This window comes from Rutidosis leptorrhynchoides, chromosome 11 (genome assembly GCF_046630445.1).
Source record: "Rutidosis leptorrhynchoides isolate AG116_Rl617_1_P2 chromosome 11, CSIRO_AGI_Rlap_v1, whole genome shotgun sequence".
Taxonomy (NCBI): domain Eukaryota; kingdom Viridiplantae; phylum Streptophyta; class Magnoliopsida; order Asterales; family Asteraceae; genus Rutidosis; species Rutidosis leptorrhynchoides.
Window position 1 is genome coordinate 42,119,632 of NC_092343.1, and position 16,137 is coordinate 42,135,768.

At 33.7% G+C, this 16,137-nt stretch overlaps 1 protein-coding gene across 1 annotated transcript; it reads right to left on the reverse strand.

Moving 5' to 3' along the window:
- Positions 1–251: 251 nt before the first annotated feature.
- Positions 252–785, reverse strand: LOC139874490 (secreted RxLR effector protein 161-like). Its single transcript, XM_071861917.1, has one exon. The coding sequence runs from the start codon at positions 783–785 to the stop codon at positions 252–254; it is 534 nt and encodes a 177-aa protein (XP_071718018.1).
- Between the last annotated feature and the right edge of the window lie 15,352 nt (positions 786–16,137).

Genomic DNA, 16,137 nt, shown 5'->3' on the forward strand with positions numbered 1-16,137 from the left:
ATATATATTTGTATTTTAATAAATTTAAACTAATATAGCGTTAAGCTTTGTGAAAAAGATTCCCTGTGGAACAAACCGGACTTACTAAAAACTACACTACTGTACGATTAGGTACACTACCTATAAGTGTTGTAGCAAGGTTTAAGTATATCCATTCAATAAATAAATAAATATCTTGTGTAAAATTGTATCGTATTTAATAGTATTTCCTTGTAAAATATAAAGCTATTTTATATACACCTCGCATAACATCAACGTGCATGAAAAAATGGATTCGAAGCAAGCTTGATTGCACTTTCGTTGTCACATCTCAGTTTGACAACATAATCTACTTTTTCAAGTATGTCACCAATCAATCTTCTTAACCAAATACATTCTTGAGCCGCCATTGTTGCAGTTATGTATTCCGCTTCCGTACTAGACAAAGCAACAACATCTTGCTTTTTGCTACACCATGAAATAACCGCAGAACCCATGTTAAAACAGTAACCCGAAGTTGAATGGCGATCATTTGCATCTCCCATCCAATCTGCATCCACAAAACCATTTAACAAAACATTATTGCACTTCTTATACCACAAGCCGTGGCCTATTGATCCTTTCACATAACGAAGGATCCTTTTTGCTGCATCAAGATGAACATTAGTTGGACATTTCATAAATTGTGAAACAATGCCAACCGAGTAAGCAATTTCTGGCCTTGTGATGGTTAGATAGATTAAACTTCCAACCATTTGTCGAAACAACTTCACATCTTTGAGCTCTTTTCCTTGATCTTTCTTCATTTTGAGGTTTGGTTCCATCGGAGTAGTCATAGGCTTTGACTCCCCCATGTTGAAATGTTCCAAGAGACTTCTTGCATAACCCCTTTGAGAGATAAAGTACCCGTTTTCTAATTTATCAACTTCCAAGCCAAGAAAATGTAGTGACCCGAACTTTTCCATGTTTATATATTAATTGAGATTGATATTTACATGACTAAATGTTTCCAACGTGTTAAGCAATCAAACTTGTTAAGACTTGATTAAATGAAATAAGTTTCATATTGACAATTGATCACCCAAGTTGACCGGCGATTCACGAACGTTACAAAATTGTAAAAACTACATGTTGTGGTATATATAGACATATATATATATATATATATATATATATATATATATATATATATATATATATATATATATGGTTTACATGAGATTATGATGAGTAAGTATCTCACTAAGTATATTAACAATGTGTGATATACATAAGAAATGAGATTACTAAGTTAAGAAACTCGAAATGATATATATAACGATTATCGTTATGATAACGTCTACTAACTATATATGTATCATATTAAGATATTGATACACTATATTTAACATGATAAAATGATATTTAAATATATCATTAAGTGTGTTAATAATGAACTACATATGTAAAAACAAGACTACTAACTCAAGAATTACGAAACGAGACTTATATGTAACGATTATCGTTGTAACGATATTTTAATGTATATATCATATTAAGAGATATTCATACATCATAATATCATGATAATATAATAATTTAACATCTCATTTGATATAATAAACATTGGGTTAACAACATTAATTGAGATCGTTAACTTAAAGGTTTCAAAACAACACTTACATGTAACGACTAACGAAGACTTAACGACTCCATTAGAATGTATATACATGTTGTGTTTTGATATGTATTCATACACTTTTGAAAGACTTCAAGACACATATCAAAGTACTTTTACTTAACAAAAATGCTTACAATTACATCCTCGTTCAGTTTCATCAACAATTCTACTCGTATGCACCCGTATTCGTACTCGTACAATACACAGCTTTTAGATGTATGTACTATTGGTATATACACTCCAATGATCAGCTCTTAGCAGCCCATGTGAGTCACCTAACACATGTGAGAACCATCATTTGGCAACTAGCAAGAAATATCTCATAAAATTACAAAAATATTAGTAATCATTCATGACTTATTTACATGAAAACAAAATTACATATCATTTATATCTAATCCATATACCAACGAACAAAAACACCTACAAACACTTTCATTCTTCAATTTTCTTCATCTAATTGATCTCTCTCAAGTTCCATCTTCAAGTTCTAAGTGTTCTTCATAAATTCCATAAGTATAGTTTCATAAAAATCAAGAATACTTCCAAGTTTGCAAGTCTACTTCCAAGCTTTCTAATCCATTCCAAGTAATCATCTAAGATCAAGGAACCTTTGTTATTTACAGTATGTTATCTTTCTAATTCAAGGTAATATTCATATTCAAACTTTGATTCAATTTCTACAACTATAACAATCTTATTTCGAGTGAAAATCTTACTTGAACTGTTTTCGTGTCATTATTCTGCTTCAAGAACTTTCAAGACATCCAAGGATCCTTTGAAACTAGATCTATTTTTCTCATTTCTAGTAGTTTTATCCTAAAAACTTGAGGTAGTAATGATGTTCATAACATCATTCGATTCATACATATAAAGCTATCTTATTCGAAGGTTTAAACTTGTAATCACTAGAACATAGTTTAGTTAATTCTAAACTTATTCGCAAACAAAAGTTAATCCTTATAACTTGACTTTTAAAATCAACTAAACCCATTTTCTATATCTATATGATATGCTAACTTAATGATTTAAAACCTGAAAAACGATGAGCACCATAAAATCGGATATACACCGTCGTAGTGAAACCGGGGGGCTGTTTTGGTTTGGATAATTAAAAACTATGATAAACTTTGATTTAAAAGTTGTTCTTCTGGGAAAATGATTTTTCATATGAACATGAAACTATATCCAAAAAACTTGGTTATACTCAAAGTGAAAGTATGTTTTTCAAAATGGTCATCAAGATGTCGTTCTTTCGATGAAAATGACTACCTCTTTAGTAATTGACATGTAACTTAAATTTCTGACTATAAACCTATACTTTTTATGTTTGGATTCTTAAAATATAGTTCAATATGAAACGATAGCAATTTGATTCACTCAAAACGGATTTAAAATGAAGAAGTTATGGGTAAAATAAGATTGGATATTTTTGATCTTTTTAGCTACGGGAAATGTTTAACAAATCTATACAAATCATATCCTAGCTAACTTATATTGTATTATACATGTATTCTAATATATTATATAATCTTGAGATACCATAGACACGTATGCAAATGTTTTGACATATCATATCGACCCATGTATATATATTATTTGGAACAACCATAGACACTCTATATGCAGTAATGTTGGAGTTAGCTATACAGGGTTGAGGTTGATTCCAAAAATATATATACTTTGAGTTGTGATCTAGCCTGAGACGTGTATACACTGGGTCGTGGATTGATTCAAGATAATATATATATCGATTTATTTCTGTACATCTAACTGTGGACAACTAGTTGTAGGTTACTAATGAGGACAGCTGACTTAATACACTCAAATCTTTAAAACATAATAAAAATGGTTGTAATTATATTTTGATCATACTTTGATATATATGTACATATTTGTATAGGTTCGTGAATCGATCCGTGGCCAAGTCTTATTTCCGAGGAAGGAAATATCTGTGAAAGTGAGTTATAGTCCCACTTTTAAAAATCTAATATTTTTGGGATGAGAATACATGCAGGTTTTATAAATGATTTACAAAATAGACACAAGTACGTGAAACTACATTCTATGGTTGAATTATCGAAATCGAATATGCCCCTTTTTATTAAGTCTGGTAATCTAAGAATTAGGGAACAGACACCCTAATTGACGCGAATCCTAAAGATAGTTCTATTGGGCCTAACGAACCCCATCCAAAGTACCGGATGCTTTAGTACTTCGAAATTTATATCATATCCGAAGGGTGTCCCGGAATGATGGGGATATTCTTATATATACATCTTGTTAATGTCGGTTACCAGGTGTTCACCATATGAATGATTTTTATCTCTATGTATGGGATGTGTATTGAAATATGAAATCTTGTGGTCTATTGTTACGATTTGATATATATAGGTTAAACCTATAACTCACCAACATTTTTGTTGACGTTTAAAGCATGTTTATTCTCAGGTGAATATTAAGAGCTTCCGATGTTGCCTACTAAAATAAGGATAAGATTTGGAGTCCATGTTTGTATAATATTGTGTAAAAACTGCATTCAAGAAACATATGTCGATGTAATATATTTCTATTGTAAACCATTATGTAATGGTCGAGTATAAACAGTATATTTTAGATTATCATTTTTGATAATCTACGTAATGTTTTTAAAACCTTTATTGATAAAATAAAGGTTATGGTTGTTTTAAAAATGAATGCAGTCTTTGAAAAACGTCTCATATAGAGGTCAAAACCTCGCAACGAAATCAATTAATATGGAATGTTTATAATCAATATGAACGGGACATTTCAGTTGGTATCCGAGCGTTGGTCTTAGAGAACCAGAAAATTTGCATTAGTGTGTCTTATCGAGTTTGATAGGATGCATTAGTGAGTCTGGACTTCGACCGTGTTTTCTTTAAAAATGATTGCTTAACATTTTTGTTGGAAACTATATATTATTAACATTAAATATTATGTGATATATTAATCTCTTAACATGTTTGATATTGTATGATAGATGTCTACCTCTAGCACAAATCCCATTGACTCACCTAATAATAACGAAGAGTCGAATATTTATTGGCAAGATTCACAAGTTCCCAAAGAACCGGAAGAAGAGGAAACAGAACCGGAAGAAGAGGAACCGGAAGAAGAGGAACCGGAAGAAAAAGAGGTTCCGGAGGGGGGAATAGTAGGAACCACAAAAAACCGGTCAAATAAAAGAAAATCCTCAACCAATGGACCAAAGTTAATAATGGTCAATGGTGTTTCCGCTAAGGAAGTAAAATATTAGGAAAATTACCAATTTTTCGATGAATCGGATCCTGATGAGGATTCCGATGATGTTATAGAAATTACCCCGACCTAATTTAATGAGGCAAAAGAAAATAATAAGGGAAAAGGCATCAAAATAGAGAAATCTGATTCCGACCCCGATGAACTTTATATGTACCGTCAACACCCGTATTTTTAATATCGTGACAATAACCCGGGAACCTCTAAACCACTAGGTTTTTCTAAACCAATGTGGAAAATGATGACTCGTATTAGAGGAACATCATATATCCCTAGAAGATTAGGAAAAAGAACCAAGTCCGAAGAAGAAGAAACCAGTGATTCAGATTAGAGGGGTGTGAGCATGTTGTGTAATAAATGTATTGTAGTGTGCTTGTACTTTTATATTCTATGTAAAAATTGCTGGTATTGTTTGTTATTACTAATCTAATCCTTGTCTATTTTATAGTATAAAAACAAAATGGACGTTAAGGGTAGACAACCGAAGATTTTAGAAGACCTACCAGAGGATATGATTGAGGAAATCTTGTCTAGAGTCGGTCAGAATTCATCAGCACATTTAGTTATGGAGAAATTAACTTGTCAAACATTTGAAAGACTTTCCATAAATGCCTTAGTTTATAAAAGGCTTTCCTTTGATAGGTGAGGTATATCACATTGGGGAGACTTTAAGTTACGCCGTGTTTTCTTTAAAGCGTTAAATGCGGGGAACCCAAATGCAATTTTACGCTACGGGTTAAGAACCTATTTTGACTCAACATATCCCAACATAGGATTTCGTGAATTAGAAAGAGCTTCTAACATGCAACATAAAGAAGCATGTTATACTTACGGGTTAGTGATGTTCGCTTCTTACCAAAGTGAGAAAAAGAACATCGGATTACAGCTTTTAAATAAAACTTTCCCACAAGTGACGGATTCAGTAGTTGAGGTGAGAAACAAGGTTTTTAGATTATTACGGGGCTTTTGGACATTACAAAACCCTCGTACTTTTGACGACATTACAACATGCTGCCTAGCTAATGGTCATAACGGTTATTTTCCACAAGACCAAGGATGGGAAGTCGTCTTAGTAAAACCAGAATGCATGACTTGTTTCTGGACTTATGAATTACGTGTCTTTATTTCCTTTGCTGAACAACTTGCGTATTAACTAGATTTATCTTCAAATCTGTCATGTATCATAGTGTACTATATTTCATGTTATATGTAATATAGCGAAGTTGTAAGTTTGAAGAATATTTGTATGTGATATATTATTATAATCAGTTTTTCATATGGAATTGTAGTAGTTGAATTGTATATTAGTTACTAAGTATGAACTTAACGGGTAGGTACTACCCGAATTTAAACTTATAAAATGCTAATATGAAGAAAAAGCTTTTATAAATGAGTTCATATTATGCTACGAGATACTATTGACTACTCTTAATATTCTGTATGATTAAATTGTTTCATTTGACTATTTTGAAGGAAATGACACCGACTACTCGACACACCTTGAATATGAGCGAAGAGGAATTTCGTGCCTTTCTTGCTTCAAACATAGCCGCAGTACAGGCCGCGCTACATACCAACAATAACTCTGAATCTAGCAATACAACTAACGGCGCAAGAAATCGTGTAGGATGCTCCTACAAGGAATTCACTGCATGCAAACCTTCAGAATTTGATGGGACCAAAGGACCAATCGGATTGAAACGGTGGACCGAGAAAGTTGAATCGGTGTTTGCCATAAGTAAGTGTGCTGAAGGAGACAAAGTGAAGTACGCTACGCATACCTTCAAAGGTATTGCGTTAACATGGTGGAATACCTATCTAGAGCAAGTGGGACAAGATGCTGCTTACGCGCTACCGTGGTCAGCATTCAAGCACTTGATGAACGAGAAGTACCGTCCCAGAACCGAGGTCAATAAGCTCAAGTCAGAACTTAGAGGGTTACGAACACAAGGATTCGATATTACTTCGTACGAAAGACGATTCACAGAATTGTGCCTATTGTGTCCGAGAGCGTTCGAAGATGAGGAAGAGAAGATCGACGCGTTTGTGAAAGGGTTACCGGAGAGAATCTAAGAAGATATAAGTTCACATGAGCCTGCCTCCATACAAAAGGCATGTAGAATGGCTCACAAACTAGTGAACCAGATTGAGGGAAGAATTAAAGAACAGGCGGCCGAAGAGGCCAACGTGAAGTTAGTCAAAAAAAAGTGGGAGGAAAACGGTGATAAGAATCACCAAAACAACAACAACTATCCCAACAATCGCAACATCAATCGCAACTACAACAAACGGCACAACAGCAACAACAGCAACAACAACAACAACAACAACAACAACAATCATCCCAACAACAATAACAACCGCAACAACAACAACAACAACAACAACAATCAGAAGCAGCTATGCCAAAGGTGTGAAAAGTATCACTCGGGGTTCTGCACCAAATTTTGCAACAAGTGTAAAAGAAATGGTCATAGCGCGGTGACGTGTGAGGTCTACGGACTAGGGGTTAACAGAACGAAAAGAACAAATGGTGTCGAAAGGAGTAATGGTGGAGCAAGTAGTGTCGGAGCAAGTTATGCCAATGTAGTTTGTTATAAATGTGGAAAACCGGGCCACATTATTAAAAATTACCCGAACCAGGAGAACACGAATGGACAAGGTCGCAGAAGAGTTTTCAATATTAATGTGGCAGAGGCACAGGAAGACCCGGAGCTTGTTACAGGTACGTTTCTTATTGACAATAAATCTTCTTACGCTTTATTTGATTCGGGTATGGATAGAAGCTATATGAGCAGAGATTTTTGTGCTAAATTAAGTTGTCCATTGACACCGTTGGATAGTAAATTTTTACTCGAATTAGCAAACGGTAAATTAATTTTAGCAGATTATATATGCCAGAATCGAGAAATTAAACTGGGTAGCGAAATATTTAAGATTGATTTGATACCAGTAGAGTTAGGGAGTTTTGATGTAATAGTTGACATGGACTGGCTGAAGGAGATGAAAGCAGAGATCGTATGTTACAAAAATGCAATTTGCATTGTACGAGAAGAAGGAGAACCCTTAATGGTGTATGGAGAAAAGGGCAATACGAAGCTACATCTTATTAGTAATTTGAAGGCACAAAAACTAATAAGAAAAGGTTGCTATGCTGTTCTAGCACACGTTGAAAAAGTACAAACTGAAGAAAAGAGCATCAATGATGTTCCCGTCGCAAAAGAATTTCCCGATGTATTTTTGAAAGAATTACTGGGACTACCTCCACATCGATCTGTTGAATTTTAAATAGATCTTATACCAGGAGCTGCACCAATAGCTCGTGCTCCTTACAGACTAGCACCCAGTGAGATGAAAGAACTGCAAAGCCAACTGCAAGAACTATTAGATCGTGGTTTCATTCGACCAAGCACATCACCATGGGGAGCTCCTGTTTTGTTTGTCAAGAAGAAGGATGGTACATTTAGATTGTGTATTGACTACAGAGAGTTGAATAAACTTACTATCAAAAACCGTTATCCACTGCCGAGAACTGACGACTTATTTGATCAACTACAAGACTCGTCAGTTTATTCAAAAATCGATTTACGTTCTGGATATCATCAAATGCTAGTAAAGGAGGATGATATTCCAAAAACTGCTTTTAGGACGCGTTACGGTCATTATGAGTTTATGGTTATGCCGTTTGGATTGACTAACGTACCAGCTGTGTTCATGGACCTTATGAACCGAGTGTTTGGGCCATATCTTGACAAGTTTGTCATTGTTTTCATCGATGACATACTTATTTACTGAAAGAATGATTAAGAGCACGAAGAACATTTGAGAAAAGTGCTAGAAGTATTGAGGAAAGAAAAACTGTACGCTAAGTTTTCAAAGTGTGCATTTTAGTTGGAAGAAGTTCAATTCCTCGGTCGCATAGTGAACAAAGAAGGTATCCAGGTGGACCCGGTAAAGATCGAAACCGTTGAAAAGTGGGAAACCCCAAAAACTCCGAAGCATATACGTCAATTTTTAGGATTGGCTGGTTACTACAGAATATTCATCCAAGATTTCTCCAAAATAGAAAAACCCTTGACCGCATTAACGCATAAAGGGAAGAAATTTGAATGGAAGGATGAACAAGAAAAGGCGTTTCAGTTATTGAAGAAAAAGCTAAGTACGGCACCTATATTTTCATTGCCTGAAGGGAATGATGATTTTGTGATTTATTGTGACGCATCAAAGCAAGGTCTCGGTTGTGTATTAATGCAACGAACGAAGGTGATTGCTTATGCGTCTAGACAATTGAAGATTCACGAGCAAAATTATACAACTCACGATTTGGAATTGGGTGTTATTGTTTTTGCATTAAAGACTTGGAGGCATTATTTATATGGGGTCAAAAGTATTATATACACCGACCACAAAAGTCTCCAACATATATTTAATCAGAAGCAACTGTATATGAGACAACGCATGTGGATTGAATTGTTGAATGATTATGATTTTGAGATTCGATACCACCCGGAGAAGGCGAATGTGGTAGCCGACGCTTTGAGTAGAAAGGACAGAGAACCTATACGGGTAAAAGCTATGAATATAATTATTCGTACTGACCTTACTACTCAAATAAAGGAAGCGCAATAGGGGGTTGTAAAAGAAGAAAAGTTGAAGAATGAGATACCTAAAGGATCAGAGAAACATCTTAATATTCGAGAAGACAGAACCCGATATAGGGCTGATAGAATTTGGGTACCAAGGATTGGAGATGTGAGAGTAATGGTACTTAAAGAAGCACATAAAACCATATATTCAATACATTCCGGAGCGGGGAAGATGTATAAAGATCTCAAGAAACACTTTTGGTGGCCGGGTATGAAAGCCGATATTACTAAATATGTAGGAGAATGTTTGACGTATTCTAAGGTCAAAGCTGAACATCAGAAACCATCAGGTCTACTACAACAACCTGAAATCCCGAAATGGAAATGGGAAAACATTACCATGGATTTCATTACTAAATTGCCAAGGACTGCAAGTGGTTATGATACTATTTAGGTAATAGTTGATCGTCTCACCAATTCAGCACACTTCCTGCCAATGAGAGAAGATGGAGAAGTTGGCGCGATTGTGTTTGAAGGAGGTTGTCTCCAGACATGGAATACCCGTCTCTATTATCTCTGATAGGGATGGTAGATTTGTTTCAAGGTTCTGGCAGACGTTGCAACAAGCATTGGGGCTCGTCTAGACATGAGTACTGCCTATCATCCACAAATTGATGGGCAGAGCGAAAGAACGATACAAACGCTTGAAAATATGCTACGAGCATGTGTTATTGATTTTGGAAATAGTTGGGATCGACACCTACCGTTAGCAGAATTTTCCTACAATAACAGTTATCATTCTAGTATTGAGATGGTGCTGTTTGAGGTACTTTATGGTAGAAAGTGCAGGTCTCTGATTTTTTGGAATGAAGTGGGGGATATAGAGATTACGGGTCCAGAGATAATACAAGAAACTATCGAGAAAATCATCCAAATTCAACAACGATTGAAAACCGCCCAGAGTCGACAAAAGAGCTACGCGGACAGTAAAAGAAAAGATATAGAGTTTGAAATTGGAGAAATGGTCATGCTTAAGGTTTCACCTTGGAAAGGCGATGTTCGATTTGGTAAAAGGGGGAAACTAAATCCAAGGTACATTGGACCATTCAAGATTATAGATCGTGTCGGACCAGTAGCTTACCAACTGGAGCTACCTCAACAACTCGCGGCTGTACATAACACTTTCCACGTCTCGAATTTGAAGAAATGTTTTGCTAAAGAAGATCTCACTATTCCGTTGGACGAAATCCAAATCAATGAAAAACTTCAATTCATTGAAGAACCCGTCGAAATAATGGATCGTGAGGTTAAGAGACTTAAGCAAAACAAGATACCGATTGTTAAGGTTCGATGAAATGCTCGTAGAGGACCCGAATTCACCTGGGAGTATGAAGATCATATGAAGAAGAAATACCCGCATCTATATCCAGAAGATTCGTCAACACCTTCAACAGCTTAAAATTTCGGGACGAAATTTATTTAACGGGTAGGTACTGTAGTGACCCGAACTTTTCCATGTTTATATATATTAATTGATATTGATATTTACATGACTAAATGTTTCCAACATGTTAAGCAATCAAACTTGTTAAGACTTGATTAAATGAAATAAGTTTCATATAGACAATTGATCACCCAAGTTGACCGGCGATTCACGAACGTTACAAAATTGTAAAAACTACATGTTGTGGTATATATAGACATATATATATATGGTTGACATGAGATTATGATGAGTAAGTATCTCACTAAGTATATTAACAATGTGTGATATACATAAGAAATGAGATTACTAAGTTAAGAAACTCGAAATGATATATATAACGATTATCGTTATGATAACGTCTACTAACTATATATGTATCATATTAAGATATTGATACACTATATTTAACATGATAAAATGATATTTAAATATATCATTAAGTGTGTTAACAATGAACTACATATGTAAAAACAAGACTACTAACTCAAGAATTACGAAACGAGACTTATATTTAATGATTATCGTTGTAACGATATTTTAATGTATATATCATATTAAGAGATATTCATACATCATAATATCATAATAATATAATAATTTAACATCTCATTTGATATAATAAACATTGGGTTAACAACATTAATTGAGATCGTTAACTTAAAGGTTTCAAAACAACACTTACATGTAATGACTAACTAAGACTTAACAACTCCATTAGAATGTATATACATGTTGTGTTTTGATATGTATTCTTACACTTTTGAAAGACTTCAAGACACATATCAAAGTACTTTTACTTAACAAAAATGCTTACAATTACATCCTCGTTCAGTTTCATCAACAATTCTACTCGTATGCACCCGTATTTGTACTCATACAATACACAGCTTTTAGATGTATGTACTATTTGTATATACACTCCAATGATCAGCTCTTAGCAGCCCATGTGAGTCACCTAACATATGTAGGAACCATCATTTGGAAACTTGCATGAAATATCTCATAAAATTACAAAAATATTAGTAATCATTCATGACTTATTTACATGAAAACAAAATTACATATCCTTTATATATAATCCATATACCAACGACCAAAAACACCTACAAACACTTTCATTCTTCAATTTTCTTCATCTAATTGATCTCTCTCAAGTTCCATCTTCAAGTTCTAAGTGTTCTTCATAAATTCCATAAGTATAGTTTCATAAAAATCAAGAATACTTCCAAGTTTGCAAGTCTACTTCCAAGCTTTCTAATCCATTCCAAGTAATCATCTAAGATCAAGGAACCTTTGTTATTTACAGTAGGTTATCTTTCTAATTCAAGGTAATATTCATATTCAAATTTTGATTCAATTTCTACAACTATAACAATCTTATTTCGAGTGAAAATCTTACTTGAACTGTTTTCGTGTCATGATTCTGCTTCAAGAACTTTCAAGCCACCCAAGGATCCTTTAAAGCTAGATCCATTTTTCTCATTTCCAGTAGTTTTATCCAGAAAACTTGAGGTAGTAATGATGTTCATAACATCATTCGATTCATACATATAAAGCTATCTTATTCGAAGGTTTAAACTTGTAATCACTAGAACATAGTTTAGTTAATTCTAAACTTGTTCGCAAACAAAAGTTAATCCTTCTAAATTGACTTTTAAAATCAACTAAACACATGTTCTATATCTATATGATATGCTAACTTAATGATTTAAAACCTGGAAACACGATGAACACCATAAAATCGAATATAGGCCGTCGTAGTGAAACCGGGGGCTGTTTTGGTTTGGATAAATAAAAACTATGATAAACTTTGATTTAAAAGTTGTTCTTTTGGGAAAATAATTTTTCATATGAACATGAAACTATATCCAAAAAACTTGGTTAAACTCAAAGTGAAAGTATGTTTTTCAAAATGGTCATCAAGATGTCGTTCTTTCGACGAAAATGACTACCTCTTTAGTAATTGACATGTAACTTAAATTTCTGACGATAAACCTATACTTTTTCTGTTTGGATTCTTAAATTAGAGTTCAATATGAAACCATAGCAATTTGATTCAATCAAAACGAATTTAAAATGAAGAAGTTATGGGTAAAACAAGATTGGATATTTTTGATCTTTTTAGCTACGGGAAATGTTTAACAAATCTATACAAATCATATCCTAGCTAACTTATATTGTATTATACATGTATTTTAATATATTATGTAATCTTGGGATACCATAGACACGTATGCAAATGTTTTGACATATCATATCGACCCATGTATATATATTATTTGGAACAACCATAGACACTCTATATGCAGTAATGTTGGAGTTAGCTATACAGGGTTGGGGTTGATTCCAAAAATATATATATACTTTGAGTTGTGATCTAGCCTGAGACATGTATACACTAGGTCGTGGATTGATTCAAGATAATATATATCGATTTATTTCTGTACATCAAACTGTGGACAACTAGTTGTAGGTTACTAACGAGGACAGCTGACTTAATACACTCAAATCTTTAAAACATAATAAAAATGGTTGTAATTATATTTTGATCATACTTTGATATATATGTACATATTTGTATAGGTTCGTGAATCGATCCGTGGCCAAGTCTTATTTTCGAGGAAGGAAATATCTGTGAAAGTGAGTTATAGTCCCACTTTTAAAAATCTAATATTTTTGGGATGAGAATACATGCAGGTTTTATAAATGATTTACAAAATAGACACAAGTACGTGAAACTACATTCTATGGTTGAATTATCGAAATCGAATATGCCTCTTTTTATTAAGTCTGGTAATCTAAGAATTAGGGAACATACACCCTAATTGACGCGAATCCTAAAGATAGATCTATTGGGCCTAACGAACCCCATCCAAAGTACCAGATGGTTTAGTACTTCGAAATTTATATCATATCCGAAGGGTGTTCTGGAATGATGGGGATATTCTTATATATGCATCTTGTTAATGTCGGTTACCAGGTGTTCACCATATGAATGATTTTTATCTCTATGTATGGGATGTGTATTGAAATATGAAATCTTGTGGTCTATTGTTACGATTTGATATATATAGGTTAAACCTATAACTCACCAACATTTTTGTTGACGTTTAAAGCATGTTTATTCTCAGGTGAATATTAAGAGCTTCCGATGTTGCCTACTAAAATAAGGACAAGATTTGGAGTCCATGTTTGTATGATATTGTGTAAAAACTGCATTCAAGAAACATATGTCGATGTAATATATTTCTATTGTAAACCATTATGTAATGGTCGAGTATAAATAGTATATTTTAGATTATCATTATTTGATAATCTACGTATTGTTTTTAAAACCTTTATTGATAAAATAAAGGTTATGGTTGTTTTAAAAATGAATGCAGTCTTTGAAAAACGTCTCATATAAGGGTCAAAACCTCGCAACGAAATCAATTAATATGGAACGTTTATAATCAATATGAACGGGACATTTCAGAAAACATCCAATCTCCCCCAGATTCTTCATTTCAAAACGAACTGAAAGATCATCACTTAAACGAGAGATTTCTGACTCGCTTCCTCCGGTGATAATCATGTCATCAACATATAATAACACCAAAATATGAAAACCTAATTCTTTATTTACAAACAAACTAGAATCCGCATCAGAAATCTTAAAATCACAAAAGACAAGGTATTGTGCAACCTTACCATACCAAGCTCCCGGAGCTTGTTTCAAGCCATAAAGAGCTTTCTTCAACCGCCACACATATTCTGGAAATTGATTTGAAATGAACCCAGTAGGTTGTTCCATGAACACCTCACGATCAAGCTCTCCATATAGAAAAGCATTCTTCACATCAAGTTGCCACAATTTCCACCCTTTGTAAGCCGCTAGTGAGATTATTGTTCTCACCGTTACCATTTTAGCCACGGGGCTAAAAGTTTCCTCATAATCAAGCCCATAACTTTGACAAAAGCCACGAGCCACCAATCGAGCCTTGAACCTATTAATGGTTCCATCTGAGTTCTTCTTCAAACGGTAGACCCATTTGCAAGTAACCGGTTTACATGCTTCCGGTTTCTTAACAAGTTCCCAAGTTTCATTCTTTTCCAATGCATCAATCTCCTCTTGCATTGCTTTTCTCCAATCCGAAGAATCTTTAGCTTCTTTATAACATGTCGGTTCTTCGGTTAAGCCACCTGAAAAGAAACAAGTTGTGACTGTGTTCACCTCATAGTCACTTAGATGTTTTGGTTGTCTCTTTTCTCTTGTTGACCTTCTAACTTGAGTTGGTACTTCTTCACTAGGTGCCTCTTCTTGAGTTTGAGAAACACCATCATTCTCACTTTCTTCTTGAGTGTCGAAGCTAGGAAACATAAATTTGTAATCTCTATTTTCTTCACCATTTTTGCTTGATTCAGAAAATTGAGAAGACACTTCATCAAATACCACATCTCTTGAAGTGGTAAACTTCTTTGTTTCTTGATCCATACACCTCCAACCTTTCCTGTGAGAATCATAACCAACAAAAATACATTTTCGAGCTTTTGGGTCAAGTTTGGTTCGGTTAGCTTTTGGAACATGAACATAACAAATAGAACCAAACACCCTAAAATAACTAAACTTATTATTATTATTATTATTATTATTATTATTATTATTATTATTATTATTATTATTATTATTATTATTATTATTATTATTATTATTATTATTATTAAGATTAATATTATTATTATTAATCTTATTATAATATTATTATTAGTAGTATATATACCTAAAATACTACGACGAGGTTATGAGCGTGTCACCTTCAAAATGGGTTTTTGAGCGGGATAGAGCTAAGGAAATTATGGGTTATTGCCAAGGAGGTTATGGGTAATGTTCGAGGGTATATTTGTGAATCATATCTAGTGTTTATCATCTCTGTTGCATCTACGTACTTTCCTACAATATTGAATCTCAATATTGATACGTAAGCACTCATATTTTATCTTTTATACATTAATTGTGTATCAATGTCTAGTGCTCGAGTATATATATTTATGCATGCTTGTATGCAAAATTTTGTCGTTAAACAGTTATGATGAATCACGAAGTAAATACATATATTACTGATAAAAGGTATATGATATGCATGTTTTTGGAAAGCTGGCGAAAAATC

Excerpts from the sequence above, each read along its gene's own strand:
- LOC139874490 (XM_071861917.1), bottom strand. The coding sequence starts at position 785 with ATGAAGAAAGATCAAGGAAAAGAGCTCAAAGATGTGAAGTTGTTTCGA.